Source organism: Micromonas commoda, chromosome 4, assembly GCF_000090985.2.
Source record: "Micromonas commoda chromosome 4, complete sequence".
Lineage (NCBI taxonomy): Eukaryota > Viridiplantae > Chlorophyta > Mamiellophyceae > Mamiellales > Mamiellaceae > Micromonas > Micromonas commoda.
This window is the reverse complement of record NC_013041.1, coordinates 72942-96561: the sequence shown is the minus strand read 5'-3', so window position 1 is coordinate 96561 and position 23620 is coordinate 72942. Positions and strand designations below refer to the sequence as shown.

General features: G+C 67.0%; 11 protein-coding genes across 11 annotated transcripts; 7 read left to right on the top strand and 4 right to left on the bottom strand.

The window, feature by feature from the left end:
- Positions 1 to 116: 116 nt before the first annotated feature.
- MICPUN_99842 (predicted protein) lies at positions 117 to 2045 on the top strand (the record flags this gene model as incomplete). The annotated part of the gene is made up of 1 exon (XM_002501550.1): positions 117 to 2045. One exon carries the CDS (start codon positions 117 to 119, stop codon positions 2043 to 2045), a length of 1929 nt encoding a protein of 642 aa, XP_002501596.1.
- Positions 2046 to 2173: 128 nt separating this feature from the next.
- On the bottom strand, positions 2174 to 3082 carry MICPUN_57517 (predicted protein; the record flags this gene model as incomplete). The annotated part of the gene is made up of 1 exon (XM_002501170.1): positions 2174 to 3082. The coding sequence occupies one exon, from the start codon at positions 3080 to 3082 to the stop codon at positions 2174 to 2176; it is 909 nt and encodes a 302-aa protein (XP_002501216.1).
- A 109-nt stretch (positions 3083 to 3191) lies between these two features.
- MICPUN_57516 (histone deacetylase) lies at positions 3192 to 5171 on the top strand (the record flags this gene model as incomplete). The annotated part of the gene is made up of 1 exon (XM_002501549.1): positions 3192 to 5171. One exon carries the CDS (start codon positions 3192 to 3194, stop codon positions 5169 to 5171), a length of 1980 nt encoding a protein of 659 aa, XP_002501595.1.
- Positions 5172 to 7792: 2621 nt separating this feature from the next.
- On the bottom strand, positions 7793 to 8900 carry MICPUN_108030 (predicted protein). The gene has a single exon (XM_002501169.1). It carries the CDS (start codon positions 8892 to 8894, stop codon positions 7827 to 7829), a length of 1068 nt encoding a protein of 355 aa, XP_002501215.1. The 5' UTR covers positions 8895 to 8900; the 3' UTR covers positions 7793 to 7826.
- Positions 8901 to 10298: 1398 nt separating this feature from the next.
- On the top strand, positions 10299 to 10981 carry MICPUN_108029 (predicted protein). The gene has a single exon (XM_002501548.1). The coding sequence runs from the start codon at positions 10307 to 10309 to the stop codon at positions 10871 to 10873; it is 567 nt and encodes a 188-aa protein (XP_002501594.1). The 5' UTR covers positions 10299 to 10306; the 3' UTR covers positions 10874 to 10981.
- Positions 10982 to 11183: 202 nt separating this feature from the next.
- On the bottom strand, positions 11184 to 12440 carry MICPUN_69150 (predicted protein; the record flags this gene model as incomplete). The annotated part of the gene is made up of 2 exons (XM_002501168.1): positions 11184 to 11702; positions 11922 to 12440. Coding segments are annotated over 2 exons (1038 nt in total), but the record flags the coding sequence as incomplete, so codon positions are not given.
- Positions 12441 to 12703: 263 nt separating this feature from the next.
- MICPUN_108028 (predicted protein) lies at positions 12704 to 13662 on the top strand. Its single transcript, XM_002501547.1, has one exon. The coding sequence runs from the start codon at positions 12713 to 12715 to the stop codon at positions 13619 to 13621; it is 909 nt and encodes a 302-aa protein (XP_002501593.1). The 5' UTR covers positions 12704 to 12712; the 3' UTR covers positions 13622 to 13662.
- MICPUN_99838 (predicted protein) lies at positions 13661 to 14793 on the bottom strand (the record flags this gene model as incomplete). Its single annotated transcript, XM_002501167.1, has 2 exons — positions 13661 to 14605; positions 14722 to 14793. The coding sequence occupies 2 exons, from the start codon at positions 14791 to 14793 to the stop codon at positions 13661 to 13663; spliced, it is 1017 nt and encodes a 338-aa protein (XP_002501213.1).
- A 181-nt stretch (positions 14794 to 14974) lies between these two features.
- On the top strand, positions 14975 to 15448 carry MICPUN_80725 (predicted protein; the record flags this gene model as incomplete). The annotated part of the gene is made up of 1 exon (XM_002501546.1): positions 14975 to 15448. One exon carries the CDS (start codon positions 14975 to 14977, stop codon positions 15446 to 15448), a length of 474 nt encoding a protein of 157 aa, XP_002501592.1.
- Positions 15449 to 15524: 76 nt separating this feature from the next.
- MICPUN_57509 (predicted protein) lies at positions 15525 to 17360 on the top strand (the record flags this gene model as incomplete). Its single annotated transcript, XM_002501545.1, has 1 exon — positions 15525 to 17360. One exon carries the CDS (start codon positions 15525 to 15527, stop codon positions 17358 to 17360), a length of 1836 nt encoding a protein of 611 aa, XP_002501591.1.
- A 447-nt stretch (positions 17361 to 17807) lies between these two features.
- On the top strand, positions 17808 to 23579 carry MICPUN_99836 (predicted protein; the record flags this gene model as incomplete). The annotated part of the gene is made up of 3 exons (XM_002501544.1): positions 17808 to 21445; positions 21690 to 22457; positions 22772 to 23579. The coding sequence occupies 3 exons, from the start codon at positions 17808 to 17810 to the stop codon at positions 23577 to 23579; spliced, it is 5214 nt and encodes a 1737-aa protein (XP_002501590.1).
- Between the last annotated feature and the right edge of the window lie 41 nt (positions 23580 to 23620).

The following is a 23620-nucleotide window of genomic DNA, read 5'->3' as shown; positions in this document are numbered from 1 at the left end:
AGAACGCGGTGAACGCGTGCCTGTCGGCGGTGCCGAGCGGCGAGGCGTGCTGCTCGACGGACTCCAACTGCGCCGATCCGAGCTCGGCTCGGTGCGGGAGCGCGGGGTGCGTGGACATGCCGGATTGGGACGTGTCGCTGGTGACGGACATGGAGGGCCTGTTTCGCGATTGCCCTACGGGCGAAGACTGGTGCGGCAACGTCGTGGTCAGCACCTCCGCATTCAACCAGCCGATCGGCTCGTGGAATACCGCGCGGGTCACGAGCATGAGGACCATGTTCATGGACGCAGCCGCGTTCAATCAACCCATCGGCTCGTGGAATACCTCACAGGTCACTAACACCGCCCACATGTTCCGAAACGCCGCCGCGTTCAATCAACCCATCGGCTCGTGGGATACCTCGCAGGTCACGGACATGTATCGCATGTTCGAAGGCGCCGCCGCGTTCAATCAACCCATCGGCTCGTGGGATACCTCCAAGGTCACGATCATGGGGTACATGTTCTATGGCGCCGCCGCGTTTTATCAGGACATCACTGGCTGGAGCGACGCGGCCGGTTTCGCCGCGATGTTCACCGGCGCCACCGCGTGGCTCGATCGGGTTGAGCGCGTCGACGGCTCCGCATCCATCGACGGCCCGATCAGCGAGTGGGTCCACAAGCCGTGCCTGGCGGACGAGCGAGTGCAGTCCGGGTGGTGCGTGCCGTGCGGCGGCATGTTCTCCAATGCCGCCGGCGACGACCCGGCTGCCGGCGTCGACACCGTCTGCGACGGCGACAACCAGGGCCTCAAAGACGCGGTGGACGCGTGCCTGCTCTACGGACCCGACCCGAACGGCGAGGCGTGCTGCTCGACGGACCCGAACTGCACCGATCCGAGCTTGGCGCGGTGCGGGAGCGCGGGGTGCGTGGACATGCCGGATTGGGACGTGTCGCGGGTTACAGACATGAACAGCCTGTTTAACGGGAAAGCCTCATTCAACCAACCCATCGGCACGTGGGATACATCGCAGGTCGAGCACATGGGGGACATGTTCCGAGGCGCCGCCAAGTTCAATCAAGCCATCGGCTCGTGGGATACCTCGCAGGTCACGCACATGGTGAACATGTTCCGAGACGCCGCCGCTTTCAATCAAGCCATCGGCTCGTGGGATACCTCAAAGGTCACGAGCATCGGGTCCATGTTCTATGGCGCCGCCGCGTTCAATCAGCCGATCGGCTCGTGGAATACCTCGCAGGTCACGCACATGTGGTACATGTTCCGTGGCGCCGCCGCTTTCAATGAAGCCATCGGCTCGTGGGATACCTCCAAGGTCACGAGAATGGAGTACATGTTCTATGGCGCTGCCGCGTTCAACCAGCCGATCGGCTCGTGGGATACCTCGCAGGTCACGCACATGGCTCGCATGTTCGAAGGCGCCGCCGCGTTCAATCAAGCCATCGGCTCGTGGGATACCTCCAAGGTCACGAACATGGGTGCCATGTTCCAAGGCGCCGCCGCGTTCAATCAAGCCATCGGCTCGTGGGATACCTCCAAGGTCACGAACATGAGGTACATGTTCTATGGCGCCGCCGCGTTCAACCAGCCGATCGGCTCGTGGGATACCTCGCAGGTCACGCACATGGCTCGCATGTTCGAAGGCGCCGCCGCGTTCAATCAAGCCATCGGCTCGTGGGATACCTCCAAGGTCACGAGCATGGAGTCCATGTTCGATGGCGCCGCCGCGTTCTATCAGGACATCTCCGGCTGGAGCGAAGCGTTGCTGGAAACCTCCACCGCGATGTTCACCGGCGCCAGCGCGTGGCTCGATCGGGTCAAGCACGTCGACGGGTTGAACAACCTTGGCGGTCCGATCAGCAAGTGGGTCCACAAGCCGTGCCTGGCGGACGAGCGGGTGCAGTCCGGGTGGTGCGTGCCGTGCGAACAGGACCACCTCAACGCCGCCGGCGACGACCCGGCTGCCGGCGTCGACACCGAGTGCAACAAGACGTCGTGTTGCCAGGCGAAGATGATCAGGTTCGGGTTCATTCCCAAGAGGGAGTGAGACGACGACGACGACGACGACGACAGCCGTGCGCGAATCATCGCGTCATGAGAGTAACCCTTAGAGAGCTCAGTGGCGCCTTATTCAAGGTGCGATGATCAAATGGTTGAATCATGGTTAGTCCACCCTCATGACCCTTTGCCCTGATACTCACCGTTCGACGCGACGAACCGCCTCGCGTCGCGCCGACGCTCCACCCTGATCACGCACCGCCCGTCCCCCGCGCCCAGGGACTCCGTCCGCCGCACCGTCACGCCGTGTCGAGCGGGGACGCGACTGAACCACGCCTCGCCGTCCACCGCACAACACGTAGCCGCGACGAGACCCGGCACTCCCTCAGCCGCGAAGAGCGAGTGGTAGAGGCACCTGGACGTCTCCATCGCGTACGCCGCTTCGTCGTCGTCGTCGCCGACGTCGCCGATGCGTCCCGTCGTCCCGGGTTCGATCCCCGTCGCGGCCGACCCCGCGAACGCCTCCGCCGATCGTCGATCGCCGGTCGAGCCTCTGTCCACGCCCACCCCCGGTCGAGCCTCTGTCCACGCCCATCCCCGGTCGCCGTGGTCGTAAGCGAGTGCGCGCACGATCCGAACCGCCAGAGCCGTCGGATCCCTCGTCATCATCATCGCGGCCGCGACGCCGGCGCCCAGCACGGAGCTCGCCAACGCCTCCGCGCCCTCGTGTTCCCTGATGATGTCGACCATCTTGGAAGTGTCCGGGAAGAAGGGGGATAAGGCCTGGTGCGTGGCGAGCACCCGGCACGCACGGGAGACGTGCGAAGCGTCTCTGGCGTCGCCGCCCGATGCGGCTTCGTCATCGCGGGACGGGCCTTTCATCCATGCGAAGTTACCCAGGTAGACGGCCTCCAAAGATTTTGTTCGACGCTCGATTTCCGCGACGAGCACCTCCTCCCTGCCCCCGCCACTGGTTCTGTGGTCGCCGCGAAGCCTCGCAAGCATGCCTCGCTTCCACCATGCGTGCGCGAGGTCATCGAGCCACCTTCGCGCGCCGCCGCTCAGCCAATGGGCGCCGCGAGCCATGGTAGCGAGCCAAGACTGACCAAGCCAAAACTCGGACACTCGGAACTGCCAAAACTCAAAATTTAGTCGTTGCACGATGCGAGTAGGCACACCCGCTCGCACCGTCCCTATGCGGCGGGAAGACAGCGACGATGACGAGGGTTCCGCCCTAACGATAACCCCCGGTACTACGGGCGACCTCGACGGCCTCGCCGCGGCGCTCTCAGGCATCGAGCTGGCCTCCAAGGCACCCGAGAACAGCTCCGGTTACCAAGGCGTCGGGAACCCGGGAGGCCCAGACACCATCCTCGCCCGCGCGCTCGCAGGCATCGCGGAAGATGCATCCACCCCTCCTCCCCCCGCGAGAGCCCAGCCGCGACGGTCCCCGAGGCTTAAACCCTTCCCCGCGACCCCGGCGGGGACGGGCGGCGTCGGAGACGGCGAGGAGTTCAGGAAGCCCAAGCTGGTGGTGCGTTACAAGCGCGAGAATGTCACGCCAGCGGCGAGCGCGGCGAACACGCCGGAGAAGGGGACGCCGAAGGAGAGCTTCGAGACCGCGCGGGAGAGCTTCTCGGAGGTTAAGGAGGATGAGGACGGGCAGGAGGAGTCCTCCCCAGCCCCCGTGTCCGTAGCGACCCTCGCGTCGCGATACGTCGTGGTCGAGCCCGAGGTTGACGAAGAAGAGAAGGAGAAGGACCGACAACCTCCGTCGACCAGCCCGGCGGTCAAGCCACCGGTGCATCGCAAACCCCGGAGCAAGGTCAAGACCAAGCCGAGGGACCCGAGCTCGTTCGCGGCGTTTCGCGAGATGCGGAGGGAGCAGGTCAAGGCGACGGCCAAGGCGTCCGACGCGGAGGAAGAGGCGGATGCGCTCGCGTCGATGTTCGAAAAGAAAGTCTCAGTCGAGGATACGCCGTCCAGGCGGGGAGGGCGAAAAGCACCCGCGCGCGCGGTTCGCGAGGGCGATGACGTCGGCGTCGTCGGTCTGTGCTACAGCGACGTCATGGAGCTGCACGAGGGACCCAGTCACCACTTCGAGAGGCCCGCGAGGCACGCGGTGACCGTGGCTCGGATGCGAAAAGACGGGCTCGAGGAAAAATGCGATCTCATCGCCGCGAGGGAGGCGACGGACGAGGAACTGCTGACCTGTCACTCTCGCGAACACCTCGAGTACGTCGCCAACGCGTTCGACCGCACGAGCGACGAGAAGGTGCAGGGGGTGGGCGACATCTACTGGACCGAGCACACCGAGCGATGCGCGAGGACCGCGGCTGGGAGCGCGTGCGCGGCGACTGACGCGGTGGCTAGCGGGACGCATCACCGAGCCTTCGCGGTGGTCAGGCCGCCGGGTCACCACGCGGAGTGCGCGAGGGCGATGGGATTCTGTTTCTACAACAACACGGCCGTCGCCGCGCGCGCCGCGCTGACGGCGCACCCGCACGTCAACAGGGTGCTGCTGTTGGACTGGGACGTGCACCACGGCAACGGGATACAGGACGTGCTCTACCGGGACGACCGCGTCATGTACGTCTCCTTGCACAGGTACGGCGACGGTTTCTATCCGGGGACGGGCGCGATGGAGGAGACGGGTGCCGGGGAGGGTGCTGGGTACAACGTCAACGTGCCGTGGACGGAGAAGGGGCTCGGCGACGCCGATTATCTCGCCGCTTTTGACCTCGTCATCGACCCCATCGCCAAATCGTTCGATCCCGACCTCGTCATCATAGCCGCCGGGTTCGACGCCGCGGAGGGTGACCCGCTGGGCGGGATGAAGGTGACGGACCAAGGGTACGCGTTGATGACCGAGCGACTCGTATCGTTGGCCGGGGGTAAGTGCGTCGCGGCGCTCGAGGGAGGGTACGGATTGACGGCGACTGCCTCTGCGGCTGCCGCGACGCTCGGAGCGATGCTGGGGTACGCTACGCCTCCGCTGAGCTCGCGCCGTCGACCGAAGCGATCGACGGTGGAGACGCTGGGGAAGATCATCGAGGTGCACAAGGAGAGGTGGCCGGTGTTGGCGAGCGAGGAGCACCGGCGAAGGTTCAGATCGGCGCTCGAGATGACGAGGGTTGCCGGGAAAGAGAGGAACGCGGGCGAGTTGGAGAATTGAACCGGCGTTTACGATTACGCGCGTGATGATACCAAAAAGTTACCGCCACCTAAAAGTTAAGACTTAACGATACATCGGCTTGAACTTGTTCCCCTCGTACGTCCCCACGAACAGCTCCCCGTGTCCCACCCCGCCCAGCGCGAATATCGAGGACCCTTTGCCCGCGAAAGCTTCGGAAGCCGCGTCGCCGTCGTCATCCGCCAACCCGGGCACCAGCGCCAGGTACAGGTCCGACGTCGTCACCGAATCGTTGTTCCACGGGTCGAGCTTCAGCAGCATCTTCTCCACGTCGCCCTCGCCCAGCTCCGGGCGGGTGCGTTTGGCGACGGCGATGAACTGTTTCTCGGTGACGGTGCCGGAGGAGAGGGCGTCGCCGCCGAGTCGAGCGACGGCTTCGGCGAAGGGCGCGATGACATCCTCCCTCGCGTCCAACCCGTGGAACAAACACACCTGAATGAACTGCGAGAAGGGCACGCGCCTGCGCTCGCGCTTGCGTCGCGCCGCCTCGATCTCCGCCTTGGACCTGCGTCTGGTGCCCGGCGCGTTATCCTCGGGGGCCAACGACGACGGCTCGGGGCCCCGCTCGCGCACGCGAATCTCATCCTGTCGCGATCGAACCGCGTCGACAATCGCGGATTGCTCCTCGGGCGCGTACATGAACCGGACCATGTCGAGCCACTCGTCGTCGAACAGGTCGCCTTCCATCTTCTCCCTGTGCCTCTGCGCGAGCTGTTGGTCGTTGAGGTGGGGGTGTTTCGACGCCAGGTACGCCCTCAGCATGTCCCTCACGGTGGTGGCGATTGCCTTACCCCGCCTGAGGTACTCCTCATCCACCAGGTTGCGTAACGCGCGACCGAACGCGGCGACGTCGCAATCGTCGTCCTGGAACTTATCCGTCGCGGCGATGATCGAGTCCGCCCAGTCGTTGATGACGGATTTGACGCCGAACTTGTGGTTGAGGTAGGTGTACAGGTGCTGGCGCAACGTTTCCTTCGCCTGTCTGTGCTTGGCTCGCCTCGCGTCGTTTGAGGGCTTCGCGCCGCACACGTCGTCGATGACCTCCTTGAGCTGCTTCAGCGTCCACTTCCTCGCGCCGCTTCGGGTCCTCTCGCTGGACACCGTCGCCTTGGCGAGCTGCTTGGTGACCGACGCCGCCGCGGGCGTCGAGGGTCCGAACTGGCCGGCTGACCACGGGCCCCCGTTCTTCGCCGCCGCCGCCGCCGCCGCCGCCGAGGCGGTGTCCATCGCCCATCTCGGGGCGGGTCGACCCTCGCTCGCGACGGGGTTCCGCCGCGCAGCCTCGGACGCCACCATCTCGGTGAAATCTTTCGGCGAGAGGGGCGTCTTGGGGCCAGTGCTGGGCTTGACCGGCGAAGGGGGCGCGCGACCGCGAAGGCCGAGCGCTGTGCCCGGAGACGCGCTGGACGGCGCCGTGGGGGTCGCCTTGATCGCCTCCTCGAGCGCGCTCTCGTTGAACCGCACGGACAGCCCCTTGACCGATGACGACCTGACCGTGGGGGTGGACTGGCCGCTGGGCAGGTTGCTCGTCTGCGTGTTCTCGTTGGCCATCTTCGGAGCCGGCTTTGTCCGGCTTTTTCCGCCCCCGCCGAACCAACCGCCGGACTTCTTCGCGGTAGGGATCGCCTTCTCGTCTTTGCCGCTCTGTCCGTCGGCGGCGCGTTCCTCCTCCACCAGCGCCCGCATCTCCTGCTTCAGCGCCGCGTTCTCAGCCTTGGCGGCGACGAGATCCTCCTCCAATCTCTTGGCCACGGCGTAGAGTTCCGACGCGCTCGCCTCCGCGGACTCCCTCGCCTGCCTCGCGTGCGACGCCGCCCTCGCCAGGTCCACCGCCTCCCGCCGCCCGTGCTCCACGAGCTCCCTCCAGTCGTCGCATATGTCGTCGAAGGTGTCGCGCACAGCCTCCGCGACTGCGCCGGCGTCGGGCGTCGGCGATCGCCTCAGGTGATCCACCACGCCGTCCAAGGCGAGGAGGTAGAGGTCGCGCTTGGCGTGGAGGAGGAGGGACGAGCGCCCGGCCTCGTCTTTGGTGTGCGCAGCCTCGGCGCGCGCGTTCGCGACGATTTCCTGCGGGGTCGAAGACGGGTCGGGACGGCGGTCAGCGACGTCCTATTTGGGTCGTAACAACGCGGATAATCCGGGAAATCCGGCAGCGGGCGATTCGGCGGAATTGGAGGGGGCGCGTGGCTGGGCTGCGCACCTTGACCCTGATCGCGGTGCCCTCGGACCAATCTCGAGTATCTATGACGGACCCATCGGCGCCCTTGATGGCTCTGAACGCGTCGTACATCATCTGCGCCGCCTCCACCTCCTCCTTGAGGAACTGGTCGAGGCCGCCGAGGGAATTCTCGCGTTTGCCCGACAGCGCGCTCGCTGTCGAGGGCGCCAGGCGGCTCTTGCCGGACGAGAACATCGCGATCGCGGTGCCTCTCCGATGTGTCGGCGACTGCGCGCGATGCGTGCGCGGGCGGCGCTTCGGCTCGGTCGACCTCGCGCGGCACTCTGTGGCCCGACTCGATCGCGAAGCTGGAGAGAATTGCCAAATCTGGGCGACGGAGGGAGTACAAGTATCGGCGATGGCAGTTGCGCCACAGTGGACGTTTGGCAGTTTGGTTCTCGCCGATTCAACTTACGGGTCTACACTTGCTGCTCGGCGGGCTCACCCCACGCCTGCACCGTCCCCATGCGCTTCGCGTTGAGCTCCTCCTTCATCTTCTTCGCCAGCTCCAGCCTGAGCGCCTCGCGCTTGGCCGCCTGTTCCTCATCCGTCAGTCCCGCAGAGTTGACGCCCGGCCCGACGGGTTCCACCATCGGACGCATGCGAACGCTCGCCGCGGTGGACGGCCTGGACGAATCGTCGAACAGCGGGTTCATGCTCGAGACGCTCCACTCCTGCAGCTCGCGTTCGCGCTCGGCGTTCTTCTTCGCCACCAGGAGCCTCCTCTGCTCGTCTATGAAGGCCCTCTCCCTCTCGGGCGACGCAGCCGGGGTGGATGCGCCGCCGCCATCCGCGACGCCTTGGCCCCTGAGCATGTTCTTCTGCGCCGCCGCCGCCGCCGCCGCCGCCTCGCGCACGGACGAGGAGGTGAACGCCGGGGCAAAGTCGACGGACGCCGGCGCCGTGCACCCCGCCGACCTGATCGCGGTCCCACCGACGCCGCCGGACGCGGTTATCTTTGGGAGGCGGCCCACCGGGGGCAGGCCCGTCTTACCGATGGCCGGGAGCTTGACAACCTGCCCGCCGCCGCCGCCCAGGGGTTTCCTCGCCAGATTGTTCTCGATCCTCTTCGCCTCGTTGACGGGTTCATCGCCGTCGCTGCCGTTGGAAGATCTTCCGTCGTAGATTTCTGAAGATCGCGTGGCGGCGGCGTACTCAGCCTTCTCCAGCTCGATGGCGTTGACTCGTTCAGCCTCGGCGAGCTCCTCCGCCTCTTTTTTCGCGACTTCATCGGCGAACCTCTTAGCCTCCGCTTCCGCCGCGAGGGACGCCGCGATGGCCGCCTCCATCTCCGCAGCCTCTTGAGCCTCGGCCTCTTCCACCGCAGCCTTCTTCGCCGCGTCCTCGGCCGCGGAAGCCTCGAGCGCGGCGCGAAGGTCGGCGTCCTCCTCCGAACGGATCCTTCGAACGAGCTCCGCCTTCTCCTCAGCCTCGCGCGCCGCCGTCTCCTCCTCAGCCTTCGCCCTGGCCTCGCGCTCGGCGACCATCGCCGCCATTCGCCGTTGCGTCTCCTCCGCGTGTCTGTGGGTCTCGGCGTAGAACGCCTCGTTCTGTTCCTTGCGCCTGGCGAGGAACTCGTCCCTGCGCCGGCGAAGGTGCTCCATCACCGGAATCTTAGCGCCGGAGAACATGGACGAGATGGAGGAACGCTTCGGCTTGGGCGTCCCGGAGGCGATCTTGGCCGCCTTCGCGGCATCCTCCGCCGCCTTCAACTCGGACAACGCCGCGGCGAGCGCCCGCCGTTTCTCCTCGACGACCGCGTACGAATCCGCCTCAAAGCGCCGGGTCTCGTCGTCGCGGAGCGAATCCTCTGAAGCCTGGATGGCGGCGGCGAGCGCATCCGCGTCGTCCGTGAGCGACCCCCCCTCGCTGGACGTCGGCGACGGCGGTGTGTGCTCGTTTGCATCGGCGGTCGCATCGCCGGTCGCGGTCGCCAGGGCGGCGCTCTCGCGCATCGCGATGGCTTCCGCGGCGGCTTCCTCCGACGCTGCGAGTCGATCCAGCCGCCTGCGCTCGCGCTCATCCTGCTCGTGCTGCTCCTTGGACGCCTTCATCGCCTGCTCCACGGCGCCGAGGTGGAAGCCCTGGTCGTCCACGCCCGGGTCGTTCACGACGTGCGGCCTCTGCGCCGGCGGATCCGGCGTGGTGGGTCCGGACCCGGCGGACGCGCCTGGCCGGCCGGGGGATTCCTGGATGGCGATGGCCCTGGCGTTGCGTTCCCTCGCTTTTCCCTTGGCGTGCGCCTCGAGCACCTCGTTCGTGAGGTCGACGTTGCGCCGGACCATCATGGACTTGAACTGGAGGAAGTCGTCCACGGTTAGGATGGACGCCAGGACGAACTCGTTGAGTTCGGCGTGCTTGCTGCGCTGAATCACCTCCGAGAACTGGTCCACCGAGATGCCCATCTCGGCGAGAAAGTCCGTGAGGAGCCGCTCGACGAGCTCCTTGAACTTCTCGTGTATCTCGGTGTGCTCGAACTTGTTCTCCTCCTCGCCGTCGAACACCACGCACGCCTCGTCGATGAAGCCCATCAGCGGCGTGGTGTACATCGGTCCCTGCGCATCGCGTCGGCGGAAGGGGAAGTTGTTAGCGCCGAGACGGGACGTACGTTTCGCGGCACGGGGGGAAGAGCGGCGAGGCGGTGGGTTCCGCCGCGGGAGGAGCGCGATGGCGGATGGTACGCACCTGGAGGAAGCGAATCACGGCCTCGTAGAGCCACTCGGACGTTTCCGTCGCGCTTTTCTCGTTCATGGCCGCCATGGTGGCCTCGAGCGCGCCCTCGACACTGCGGGTGCCGTCAACGTCTCCATTTCGTTTCTTGGAAACGACGCGACTCGAAACAGAACTCGCTTCACGTCATCGAAAACGAGCGTAGAGCCAGAACGGGGGGCGCGGGACCATGAGCGCGTACGGGGATATCGCCGCGATGGCCACCCTGCTGGGTGGCAGGGATCCGGACGACACCGAGTCACCCGGGCCGTCGGGCGCGCCTTTCAACCCCGGCGCTCTGCCCGTGGCCAAGGACGACGGCGTCGCCATCCCCGCAGTCAGGCCCGGGAAGAAGGACGCAAAGGCCATCTGGGACGTCTCCGAGCTCGTGGACGACTTCGACGACGACTCGTCGGAGGAGGGCGAGGACGGGTCGGGGTTACGCATCCCGACGTACGAGTTCATGTACAAGCAGGCGATCAACACCGCGGACGCCTTCCTGGGCATGGCGCACAACAAGGACCCCGGCTCGCGCTCGTGCGAGGACATGGTCCTGAAGATCCACCTGCCCGGGACGAGGAGCATGAGGGAGCTGGACCTGGAGGTGGAGACGGACCGGCTGAGGCTGAGGAGCGCGACGTACAAGCTCAACCTGTACCTGCCGCACAAGGTGGACGCGGACGAGGGCAAGGCGGAGTGGGATCAGAAGTTGGAGACGTTAAAGGTCACGGCGAGGATACGAGAGGAGGAATACTGAAAAGGATCAGTACTCGACGGGCGTTGACCGCCGACGTTAGGCTAGCGAGGTTGCATCACAGCACCGTTCATCACGTAGGAGGGCGAGATCCGAGACTTTAGAAAACTCAGTCCAGGTGAGGGGGAGTGTAGTCCGGCTCGGGTCCCCCGTCCCGACCCTCGCGCGGTGACTCACCGCGTGGTGAGTCACCGCCTCCGTCGCCGGCGCCGTCGGTCGCCGCTCTCTCCGCCTCCCTCTCCGCCTCTCTCCGCCGCGACCCCGACGCCCACGCCCACGCGTACGACCCCGCGCTCACCGCAAACAGCGTGTACGCCAGCGCGGGCCTGTGCGCCAGCCAGCTCGTCCCGATGACGCCGCACGCGATGGATACGCTCGCGGTGGCGGCAGCCAATGACACGCCCAGGTTGACGACGCCCGCGGCGATTCCACCCACGAGCGGTATCCACCGCAGGTACGACACGATCTCCCGCACCGGCGACACGATCAACGCCGACCCGATGATCATGACGATGAACCCCAGCGCCCGTAGGCCCCACGTCTTCCACGCGTTCTCCCGTTCCGCGCTCGCGATCATCTCGTTCGGCGAATGCCGGCCGTGGCTCACGATGACGACGCGGCGACCGCTCGGCGACGTCCACGGCCGCAGGCTCCCGTTCTTACCCTGCTTCGCCAGCACGGACACCGTCTGCTTCCCCGGGACCGCGGAGAACGCGACGCGCCTGTCCCCGACGAGCGGCGACGTCGTGGCGGCCGAATCGGATCCAGAGTAGACCACGCCGCCTCGGATCGTCCATCCATCCGGGAGCGGCGAGCGAATGGCGACGGGCATCTCCGGAAGCCTGGAGTCCAGCGCGAACCGGTCCTCGTCATCGTCGTCATCGTCGTCGTCGTCGTCGTCGTCGTCGTCGTCGATGATTCCCTTGCGTCGGTGCTTATTCGCCGGGCACCCGACGTCTCCGTCGCCGCCCCTCCCCGCGATTTGCCTCGGGTCCCTGGGCTCCCACCCGTTTCTGTCGCGTTCGCTCGCGCCCATCGGCAGCAGCCGCACGTTGTGCGCCCTTGTCAGCTCGTCCACCAGCGTCGGCGTTAGCGTGAACCCGTCCCCGACCCCCACCTCCCTCGCGACGTACGTCCTCGAGTCGAAAGGACTGGGTCCCGGGTTGGCGTGCCCGTGCGGGTACCGAAAATTGCTCGATCGAACGGTGCCTTCCCTCCACCGCGTGTCGTAGGTGTAGGAGGTCTCCACGCGGGTTCGGTGTTCGTCCTCTCGTACGCGCCGCTTGTGCGTCCGTTCCACCCACTGGTACGTCTCCGATTTGCGCGTGAGCTTGACGGCGTCGGGGTACACGACTCCAAAGTCTGGATCGGCGAGGGTGTCCCCGGACGTGGCACCCACGACGTGCACCAGCGATCCCTTGTTCGCGGAGCTCGCGCGCGCGCGCTCGGGAAGGGCGACGACGGCGTCGCGCGCCTCCTTCAGCGAGGTGTACACCGCCACGGCCTCTCCCTCGTTCCACCACAGCAGCGCGGTGGACGCGGCGAAGAAGACGAGGCCGACGAGGAACCCGCAGCACGCGTTCGTCTCGCCCGATGACGCGCCGCCCGCGACGCCGCGGCGGCCGTATCGACCGCGGCGGCCGCCGGTGAACTCGTACGCGGTCTCGGTGATGGTGTGTGAGTTCACCCCGCCGCCGCGGCGGTTGCGCAGTCCCACCGCCGTCATCGTCCGCGCGCGCGTGTTGGAATGCGCGTGACCGACACGTGCGGATCTCTTCAGTAAGTTAAGTAGACATTGACGTGGCAAGGCACCCCACTCTTCGGAGTCACACGTCGCGGAGCATGGCTGGAGGGCTCAGCGTCCCCGTTCGCGGGCGAGTCGCAGTGTCTACGAGGCGAGGAAGTCGCGTCGCCGCGCGCTCGACCCGCGCGTCCCGTCACGCGCGAGCAGCCGAAGGGGCGGACCCGCTCGCATCGCGAGACGACGAGAAGAATCACGCATCGTCGGCGTCGAGGCGCGCGTTGCTCGCCGCGGTCGTGTCGGCGCCCGTGGCGGCGCCCGCACTCGCGGTAGACCTCGAGGCGCTCAACGAGGACATCATGCGCGTCGCCGACCCGGAGAGGTACTACAAGGACGCGTCAAAGGTGGAGCTCGAGCGCCAGCTGGGCGCACCCGGTTCGCCCGTCAACGCGCCGGGGACGGAGAAGGGCGAAGATGGGGAACGGGACGTGGTGACCACGCCGTCGGGTCTGTCCTACGCCGACGTCGAGATTGGCCGCGGCGATGGGGTCAAGGTTGGGGACCTCATCGTGGCCAACGTGGTGGGGTACACCCCTGACGGGAAGGTGTTTGAGAACACGTACGCCAGGAAAACGGCGCTGACGTTTCAGCTCGGCATCCGGCCGCCCGGAGTGTGCGAGGGCTTGGAGGAGGGGATTCGCACCATGCGCGCGGGAGGTAAGAGGCTCATCGCCGTGCCGGGCTCGCTCGGCTTCGGCGAGGCGGGAATACGCGCTCCGCTGGGGAAGGTGCCCCCGAACAGCGCGCTCAGGTACGAGGTGGAGCTGATGCGATGCGTCACCGACAGCTTTGTCGCCGACTCGGCGTCACCCGCGGTGGACGACGACGACGCGACCGCGACCGCGACGGGGCGACGTCCCGAACGGATATGCTGCTCGGACGCGGCGTACCCGTGCGATCCCGCGCGCGCGGCGGAGGAGGGAGGCAAGTCCGCGCCGATGTTCGATTAGGGAGTATCAGGGATTGGTAAACTTAATTCAGTCAAACGCTTAGACCCTCTCGGCCATGTCGCGGTAGAAGCGGGCGCCGCCGTCGGTGAAAGGCGACGGCGCGAACAGGATAGCCGCGCCCAGCGCCCCGACGCACGCGAACCAGAACACCAGCCACCTGTGCTCGCTGACGTGCGCGAGCACGTGAGGCTCGAACGGGTGCGCCAGCGCGAAGGCTTCCGGGTTTGCCGACAATCCCAGGTGCGAAGCGATCTGTTGGGACACCGCGATTGGCGATTGCGGCGTCTCCATGTCCACCACCAGCAGCCTGGAACCCAGCGACTGCTTGACGTTCTTCACGTGTCGCACGTACGTGTCCACCCACGCGCTGGGGTCCACCGCGGAGGTGGTGAACGTCCGCTCGTACACGCACGGGTACACGTCGCAGAAGTGGACCTCGTCGCCGAGCCGACACTTGGCGTTGTCGACCCGGTCCTCGACGTCGCCGCCGCAGCCGCACTTGGCGCCCCTCAGCGCCGCCTCCTGCGCCTTGATGTACACGTTGTCGAGCCATCGGCCGGGTTCGGACTCGAACAGGAGGAACTTGGCGTCGGGGTACGTCGACGCGAGCTCGTCCAGCACGTTGGGCACCGGGAGCCAGTTGGCGAAATCGTAATCCTGCGTCGGCGCGAGGTCCGCGGCGCCCTGGCAAAACGACGCCCCGAGTCGCGGGTCCGCCTCCGCTCTGGTTCCGCCCCAGTATCCCTTGACGTACTTGACGTCGCCCGTGAGAGTCCGGTATCCCAGCGATTCGAACCACTCGGCGGCGGTCTGTTCGTGCATCGGGTCCAGGCCCACCGAGAACGTCTTGACGCGCGCGTTCACACCCTCTGCGAGGGCGGGGAGGAGGGCGATGTCCGCCTGGATATCGGACGGGTCGGTCTCCTTGCCGGTATCCAGGATATCTGAGCCGAACGGCATGGGTTCGGTGAGCTTCTTGGTGTGCTGTTGGAGGTGGAGGGGGGAAGGGGCAGTGGTCAGCGGTTGGGACCACGATGGTATTATCACGATGGTGCCATCGGTGCGTCGGGAAGCCCGCGGTAAGGAGGGTAGAAGCGCACCGTACGACCCGCGCTCGCGGTGGCCGCGAAGGCCAGTACGAGGACGATGACAAGTGAGCGCTGGAGCTTCATGATCCCACGTGAGCGCCCTTGTTGTGGTGTCCCGCCTGTGGGGGGTGGTTACTAAAATTTCACTCGCGTGTCGACTGAAAACCGGAGGCGCCGCGAGCCAAAGCTAAAGCCAAACGACCGTCCAACCGCCTTTGGCGCCGCGAAGCCACACGCGCAGGACTCATCGCGCCTCGGGCGGTACATGGCCGCGATCTTGAAGCACGTGTTACTACTCCAGAGAAACGTACCCGCCGCCGCCGCCTTCTACGAGCAGGGACTCGGCCTCATCGTCACCCAGTGTAGCGATTCGTACGCGGAACTGGGCGACGGCCTCGACACGAACGGGCGGCCCGTGGACCCGAAGGACGAGAAGGCCAAACCCAGGACGGTGCTCGCCCTCAAGGCGGTCGGCAACGTGTCGCAGCTCACCACCGGGTATTCCCCGTTCGTCAACTTCGAGGTTCGGGACATGGACACGGCGGTGAACAACATGCTGCGGATGGGGGCGGAGCTGGACGGACCGATCAAGTACCCGCCCCAGGGGAAGGTCGCCGCGTTGCGAGGACCCGACGGTCACATGCTCGGCCTTTACGAGATGTCGGACTCGCCATTCGCGGGTGGTAACGTCATGATGGACATGGATCGTGTGAACGCCCTCAAGGAGGGCAAGGACTAGCCAGGCAGCCGCAGGACCTCTCGCCGCTAGCTAGCTAGGGATCTTCGACTAGAATTTGGGCACCCCGTCGGCGTTCATGACGGAGGATAACCGACCGCCGCCGGGGAGGCGCCGCGTGATCCTACACGTCGACGCCGACGCCTTCTTCTGCCAGGTGGAGCGTCGCAGAAACCCGGCACTCGCGGGGTGCCCGGCGCTCGCGGTGCAGCAGCACCAGGACGTCATCGCCGCGGACGCGGGTGCGAAGAAAGCGGGCGTGACCAAGCGAACGCCGCCGGCGGACGCCAGGGCGCTCCTTCGACGCGTCGGCGGCGCCTTGGTGCACGTGCACACCACGACGGGGCAGAGGGTGAGTTACAGGCCGTACCTGGCGGCGAGTCACGAGCTCCACAGCCTGCTCGCGTCCGCGGATCTGGCGCGGGAGGTATCGCGCGACGGATTCAACGGCGTCGCGGTGGAGAAGGCGTCCATCGACGAGGCCTACGTGCAGTTACCCACCGGCTCGGACCTCCGCGTCGACGGTGCGCGATGCGCTGACGTCATCAGGGACGTCGTGAAGGCGCGTCTGGGCATCGTCGTGTCCGTGGGCGTCGCGCACAACAAGCTCCTCGCGAAGCTCGCCGGAGCCTCCGCCAAACCCGACGGGCGCCGCGTGATCGTTTCCCGGGAGGACATCGCGGACCTGCTCGCGACAACCCCCGCGCACGAGTTACCCGGCTGCGGGGGCGCGCTCGCGGCGAAGATACGCGCGACGCTGGGTGTGACCGCCACCGTCGCCGACCTCGCGAGGCTGCCCGAGTCGGCGCTCGTGTCGGCGCTCGGCGCGAACCCGGCCACAGCTCGCCTCATCCACGCCAGATCCGCGGGCGAGTGCGACGATCCCGTGCGCCGGGGGCGCGGTATCCTGAACAAGAGCGTCGGCGTGCACACGTCGTTGACGTTGACCCCGAGGGCGATGTACGGGGTACCGGGGTGCGGGGTATCCGCGTCGGGTGGAAGGCCCGGGATGTTCGAGCCGCTCAGGTGCCGGGAGACGGGACGGCTGGACTCGCTCCTCCGCGCGATGGCGTCGGACCTGGCGGGTCGGGTGATGGACCTCGCGCACGCGGAGAAGCGATGGCCGAGGACGATGACGGTGTCGCTGATCCTGGTGCTCGGGCGGAGTGAGAACGGTGACGGTAAGGAGGTTCGGTGTTCCAAGCGCGGACCGTTCCCCGACCGCGACCCTCGCGTGTCGGAAGCGGACGGGGAGACGGAGACGGGGAAAGCCGCGCACGCGACCGCGGAGGCGCTCACGCGAAGTCTCATCGCGAACCGCGGCGATGCGCTCGTGGCGAAGGTGTCCATCACCGCCGGGGAGTTTAGAGCGTCGGCGGGAGCCGGCGGAGGCGGCGGCCTCGCCTCGTTCCTCTCCGCCGCGGGGGAAGGGACCGCGCGGGAGCCGGCGCCCGTGGACGACGCCGCGGTGGACGATGCAAACGTCGACGAGGATGCGGAGAACGTCGACGGGGACGAAGACGAAGACGAAGACGAAGACGGTGAATGGTACCCGTCCCCGCCGTTTTACTTTAATCCCACCGTGGAGACGAGCTCCTCGGGCGGCGGCGGCGATCGGGTCGAGCCGCCCGGGATGGATGACGGCGTTGGGGACGGGGGGATCGCGCCGGGCGCGGCGACGGCGCGCGAACCCGTTGAATGCGTCGGCCCGGGCGCGGACATCGCGTCGCCCCTCTCCCCGTCGCCGTCGGTACCTCCGGAACAGCTCGACGGGAGCGAGCCGATTGACGCGACAAGTCTTTTGCGATGCCTGGCCGAGGGGACGGTGTCTGGCGAGGATGCCCGGCGGGCGCTTCGCAGGAGGCACGAGCGGACCGGACGCGCGGTGCCGACATCGTCCGCATCGACGCCATAGCTTCGAGTCTTAATCCTATGATTTGGCCTCTCTTCCTTCTTCGAACCCACGTCGCGCACGTTGTCCATTCACAAAAGCGTTTCGGGCTCTCAATCACCGTTTCTTTCGCCCAGTTTCGGGCCGCGGGATGATCAGTCCCGTTGCCCGAGGCGAGGGTGCCCTCTCGCCCGCCACACAAAGACGCGCCACGAGCGAGAAGGACACGATGTCGTCGGTCGATAAGAACCGACAGGCCTCGCTCGAGGCTGGCAAACGCAAGGTTAGCCCTCGCTCGGCTCCGTTCCCCCATCGCACCGTGCATAGACGCGGCGCGACCCCCCGCGTCCGTTGATCAAGATGGCCGAACGAAAAGTGATCTCCCCCCCGTATGCCGACTCGCGTGTCTGACCCTCGCCTTAACCCTTCACTCCCCCTTAGCTCGAGGCTTTCAAGCAGCGCAAGGCTGCGATGAAGAGCGCGAGTCAGCGCAGCAACGTCTCACTCGAGGACCAGGCTCCCGCGGATGTCACCGAGAGTTCGCCCGCGCCGAAGCCATCGGCGTACCGAGACAAGCTCGAGGAGCAGCTCGGCGCCATGAACCACTCCCCGTCGCCGTCGCCCATCGTCGCGGCGCCACCCGTCGCGGCGGCCGAGCCCTCCGTTGACGACTCCATGCTCGCGGCGGTGAGCACGAACGCGACGTACGCCGCCCAGGCCGATCGCGCGGTTAACGACGACCTCGCGCGAGAGCACGCGCAGCTCCTCGACAACCTGGAGCGCGAGCGTTCGGAGTGGGCGTCGAGGGAGATGGAGCTTCGCGCGCAGGCTGACGACGCCAGGCGCGAGCTCAACGCCGCGCGCGCGGAGGCGGCGGAGGCGAGCGCACAGCTGGAGGCGGCCAACTCGAAGGTGGCCGCCGCGAGGCTCATGGCGGAATCCGAAGCGAAGGCGATGGCCGAGGCTGAGCGACACAAGGCGGACGTGGCCAAACTGGAAGCGGCCAAAGCCGAAGCCGACGCCGAGGTGGCGCGAAAGGTGGACGAACTCAAGCTCGCCAAAGAGGACATCGCGGCGTATCTCGCCAAGAACGAGGAGCTCAGCGCCAAGGTGAGCAAGGCTGTCAAGAAGGGGAAGGGTATCGAGGTTGAGAAGAAACAGCTCGAGGTGACCGTCGCCGAGCTCCGAACCCAGCTCGAACAGGCTGGATCCGCGTACGCGGCTGAGCTGGTGCAGGCGACGGGCAGCGCGGAGAACGCCGCTACGGCCGCGAAGGAAGAGGCGCAAGATGCCCATCGACGGCTAGCGGACGCGTCCTCGGCGCTCGAGGCTGCCAACGCCGCCAGGGCGGATGCGGAGGCGAAGGTGTCCGCCCTGGCCGAGAGCCTCGCCGCAGCCGAGTCCGCCGCCGCCTCCAACGAAGCCGCCGTCGCCGAGGCCAACGCCAAGGCTGCCGCGCTCGAAGCCGCCGTCGCCGAGGCCAACGCCAAAGCCGAACGCGCCGAACAGGCGAGAGCCGAGGCGATGTCGGGGATGAACGAGAACGCGTCGGCGATGGCGGCGGAGCTCGAAGCCGCGAGAGCGGCGCACGCGGCGGTCCAGAACGAGGCTCTCGCATCCGCCGCGAAGCTCGCCGACGCGGAGGAAAAGCTCAGGGAATCCCAGGCGATGACCGAGGCGGCGATGAAGGAAACCGACGCGCTGAACGCGGAGCTCGACTCCATGAAGAAGGAGACCGACGCGCTGAACGCGGCGCTCGACTCCGCGAAGGCCGGCGGCGACGAGGCCCGGCGCGAGCTCGAGGATAAGCTGCGCGCCGCCGCGGCGGATGCGGACGCGGCGCTGTCGGAGCTCGAGAAGGCCAGGGGTGACGCGGCGGCGGCGGCGGCTGAACGCGACGAGGCTAAGGCGGCGTTGGGCGTCGCCGAGACGATGGCGACCAACGCGGACGCGCGTTCCGACAACCTCAACTCGCTGCTGCAGGACGCGGCCGCCAAGAAGGAGGCTGCCGAGACGGAACTCGTGGAACTCAAAGCCAAGCTCGAGGAGGCTGTCGCGAACTTATCCGCCGCGGAGGAGGCCAAGGCGACTGCCCTCGCGGACATGAACGACGGGTCGCGAGCCCTCGCGGCGGAGCTCGAGAACGTACGCGAAAAGCTCCAGGCGGCGACGCAGACGTCGGAGTCAGCCAAGGCTGAGCTCGACGCCAAGGCCAAGGAGATTGCGGACATCGTGAAGGATGCGGAGGATCTCGCGCGCGACGTCGCCAAGGCTGAGCGCGCCGCGGCGGAAGATAAGGAACGCATCGCCGCGCTCGAAGCCGCCGTCGCCGACGCCGACGCCAGGGCGGACGCGGCGGACGCGGCGAGGGCGGAGGCTGAGAGCGCGAGGCTGGATCGATCGGTCGAATTGAACGAGGGTAACGCGCGACTCGAAGCCGAGCTCGAAGCCGCTAGAGCCGACGCGGAGGCGGCCAAGGGTGAGCTGGAGAAGGCTTTGGCCGACGCGACGGAGGCGAGGTCCGCGTGCGAGAAGACGTCCGAAAAGCTCACCAAGGCTGTGAAGAAGGGCAAGGGGATAGAGGCTGAAAAGAAGCAGCTCGAGCTTACGCTGGAGGAGACGAAACGCGCGTTGGAGGAGGCTCAACGAGCGGCGGCGGCGGCCGTGGCTGAGGCCGAGGCTGGCGCGGCCGGTACCGCGGACGAGGTGGCCAAGACCGCCGCCGCGCTCGCGGAGACCGAGCGCAGGGAGTACGAGGCTGCCGCCAAGGCTGCCGCGCTCGAAGCCGCCGTCGCCGAGGCCGACGCCAAGGCTGCCGCGCTCGAAGCCGCCGTCGCCGAGGCCAACGCCAAAGCCGAACGCGCCGAACAGGCGAGAGCCGAGGCGATGTCGGGGATGAACGAGAACGCGTCGGCGATGGCGGCGGAGCTCGAAGCCGCGAGGACCGACCTCGCGCGGGTCACCGGCGAGCTCCAAACCGCCGCGTCGGAGAAGGACGCCGCGGCCAAATCCTCGGAAGACGCCTCCGCCAAGCTGAAGAAGGCGCTGGCGAAGCTGAAGAAGATCGAGGCTGCGCAGAAGGAGGCCGAGTCCATGGCGGAGGAAGCCGCCGCCGCTCTCGACGCGGCGGATCAGCGCGCCGCCGCCGCCGAAGCCGAGGCTGCCGAGCTCAAATCGGGCACCGCCGCCGCGAGCGAGACGGCGGCGAAACTCGCGGAGGCTGAGCGACGGATCCAGTCCCTCGTGGACCTCGTCGAGGGCGCGAGGATGGAGACGGAGCGGGTCACGGATGAATCCTCCAAGCTAACCGCGTTGGCCGAGTCCCTCCAGGCGAAACTTCACGACGCCGAGGCTGCGCTCCGTGCCGCCGAAGCCAACGCCCACGCGCTGGGCTCCGCGTCCGACGCCGCCGCACGCGACGCCGCCGAACGCGCCGACCGCGCCGAGGCTGCCCTCGCCGCCGCGGAGGCTCGAGCCGCGGAGGCTGAGCGATTGTTGGCGGAGGCTGAGAGCGAAGCCGAATCACTCGCGGCGAAAGTAGACGAAGCTGACTCGGCGCAAACGCGGCTTGCGGGCGTGGTTGCCGAGCTGGACGCCGCGCGACAGGAGGCGGCGAAGCTGGCGGGTGCCGTCGCGAAGGCTAGGGAGGAAGCCGCGCGGGACGCACGCGCGTCGGCCGCCGCCGAGAGCGAATCGCATCTCGCGACGCGAATGAGGGAGCTCGACGATTTAAGGGCCGAGTCCGCCGCGCTCCGGGAGGAACTCGCGCGCACTCAGCAGGCGAGGGACGCCGCGCTGGCCGACGCGCGCGCGCACGCGTCGTCGTCCCCCGGGGCAGCAGGCGAGGTGACGCTGACCATTGGTCACGGTAAGAAGGACGAAGACGGGGAGATGGACATCGAGGGCGCGATTATGACGGGGGGCGACCAGAACTTCAGGCCGCTGCTGGGCCGCGTCAAGGCGCTCTCTTGGGCGCCCGCGCGCGAGAACAAGCACTTCCAGACGGTCGCGGGGCAGCTGGATAAGATGTCGGTGTACCTCCAGCGTCGTCCGCTGCTGAGGTTGGGTCTGCTGCTCTACATCATACTGGTCCACCTGATGTGGCTCCTGTGATAGCGCTCCGACATCATATTATTTGAGTCCTCACAAACACAAAAGCGGCCCTTCTGAGCCCTCCACTTCGTGGCACGACACCCGCGCCATGCCCCCCGCGCCTCTCCCGCCCCGGTACGACCCTCCCACGGAAGATCCGCGGTGGCGCGACTGGATGCGCTCGGCGCTCTTCTCCCCCGAGGACAAGGCGAACCTGCTCCGCCCGCGCTCCAACGCCACGAAGCTGCCGTACCCCTTCAGGCCCGCGCCTCAGGGGAACGTTGCGCTCGGCGCGAAAGCGAAGGCGGCGCTCAGCGCGCACATCGAAGCCTTCGAGGAGCGCCTGAGCGAGGACGACTCCCCCGGCATCCGCGAGATGCTCATCGACGACGCGAGGGTCGTCTACGACGCCGAGCTCAAGGCGTGCGGCGAGGAGAGCGAGGACGCGTTCCTCCTGTACCTGCTCCGTCCCGTACGTTTTAAGAAGGACGACGACAAGTTTGTCAAGTTCAGCGACGACACCGAGTGGTTCGACCCCGTCGTTGATTTCTACGACGACGCGTCCTACGAGATCCTGTGCCACGAACCCCTCTCCGCCGCCGCGTTCAAGACGTTCGCCGCGCACGTCAGCACATACCCCGGGTGCGCCGCTAAGCAGACGGCGGACGTGAAAAGAAAGTTCAAGGGTGCCAAAGTCGCCGTGTCCCGCGAGGGCTCCGCAGCGTCGCGAGCGAGCACGCGCTGGAAGTTAACGCCGGACCAGGCCGCGGCTAAGACGTTCTACGACACGCGCGTAGATGACGTCGGTGTCCCGCCCGCCGGTGAGCACAACGGCGTCGGGATGCCCGCGCCAATCTCCAGGAGGCGACCCACCGCGTTGGAGCGAGTTTTGGGTCCCGAGACGACGGAGAAGACTCCCGAGCGCAACTTGGGCTTCCAGTACGACTACGACGAGACCCCGCCAGGCTCGGACGACATGTTCGCGCCCCCGCCGAAGGACATCGACTGGCAGGACAGAGGTTATTACATGTAGGCGTGAGAAAGACGAGAGAGAGAGAGAGGTGAGCGACGGCTTGTTTGTGCAAGAGTTGACGATCACGGTCACGTGTGAGATCTCGGATTCATTCGAGCAGTCGAGCGGCAGTCTGCGCTCGAGTGGTGACCTGGCATATCTTTCCAAACGGGAGGGGCTAGCCATTCGTGAGGCGCGCTGCAAAGCCGCGCGACGCCTCTCTCGACATGTCCACCCTTGTGTCCGCATCGGCGCCCGTCTTCCTCCCTCGGGGGTCCAGAACGTCTCACCGGGTCTCTCCGCGCGCCGCCGCCTCCGTCACACGAAACAGATGGCGAGCCGGCGCTGCTGGCGGGAAACAGAGGAAAACATCGTCACGTCCGCGCTCCTCCTCCGACGACGAGGCCACCGCGTCGGCGTCCTCCAGCATCGACGCGCTGGACAAGCTCCTCGGATCCATGGATGAGGCGGATCTCCCTCCATCCGCCAGGCCGTCCGCGCGCGAGGACCCGTTCGCCGACTACGCGCCCCCCACCGCACCGGCAGACGACTCCGCGGAGGAGCGCGCGAGATCCGGAAAGGGCGCCTCGGGATCCGGATCGTTCGGGGGCAGGCGGGTGAACAGCGACAGGACGGAGCTCGACGACTTCCTGGACGTCGGCATGCGCTTCGAGGGGCTCTGGACCCTTCTGCGCGCCATCAGCAAGGGCTCGGTGCTCAACACCGATCTCGGAAACGTCGAAGTCGGCGAGCTCGTCGTGGTGGGCACTGACAAACCCAGCCTGCAGCTGTGGGAGGCTCAGGCCTACGAGCTGACGCGCGTGTACTACCAGCGAACCACCGACGAACTCGGCACGAGGCGCGTGGACGTGGATTCGTTGGGGGAATCGCCCCCACAGCGGATGTACGCGTACGAGGAGGAGGCGCTCGGGAAGGACGGAGGCGGCGGCGATTGGGTTTTGTACTGCGAGTTGTTCTCGGAGGAGTACCACTCGTCGCCGGTGCGGGTGAGACCGGAGGAGGTCGGACTGAGGACGGTCGGCGCGGAGATCGGGGAGGCGCTGTTCATCGCCGTGCCCGTGGCGTTTTTCTGGGCCGCGGTGAGCGCCAGCTTCGTGGTGACGTCCCTAGGCAGGTGAAAGAATGTCTTTTACTGGAATACAACGGTTGCGAATTAATA

Excerpts from the sequence above, each read along its gene's own strand:
- MICPUN_108030 (XM_002501169.1), bottom strand. The coding sequence starts at position 8,894 with ATGGTCGCCGAGCGCGAGGCCAGGGCGAAGGCTGAGGAGGAGACGGCG.
- MICPUN_108029 (XM_002501548.1), top strand. The coding sequence starts at position 10,307 with ATGAGCGCGTACGGGGATATCGCCGCGATGGCCACCCTGCTGGGTGGC.
- MICPUN_108028 (XM_002501547.1), top strand. The coding sequence starts at position 12,713 with ATGGCTGGAGGGCTCAGCGTCCCCGTTCGCGGGCGAGTCGCAGTGTCT.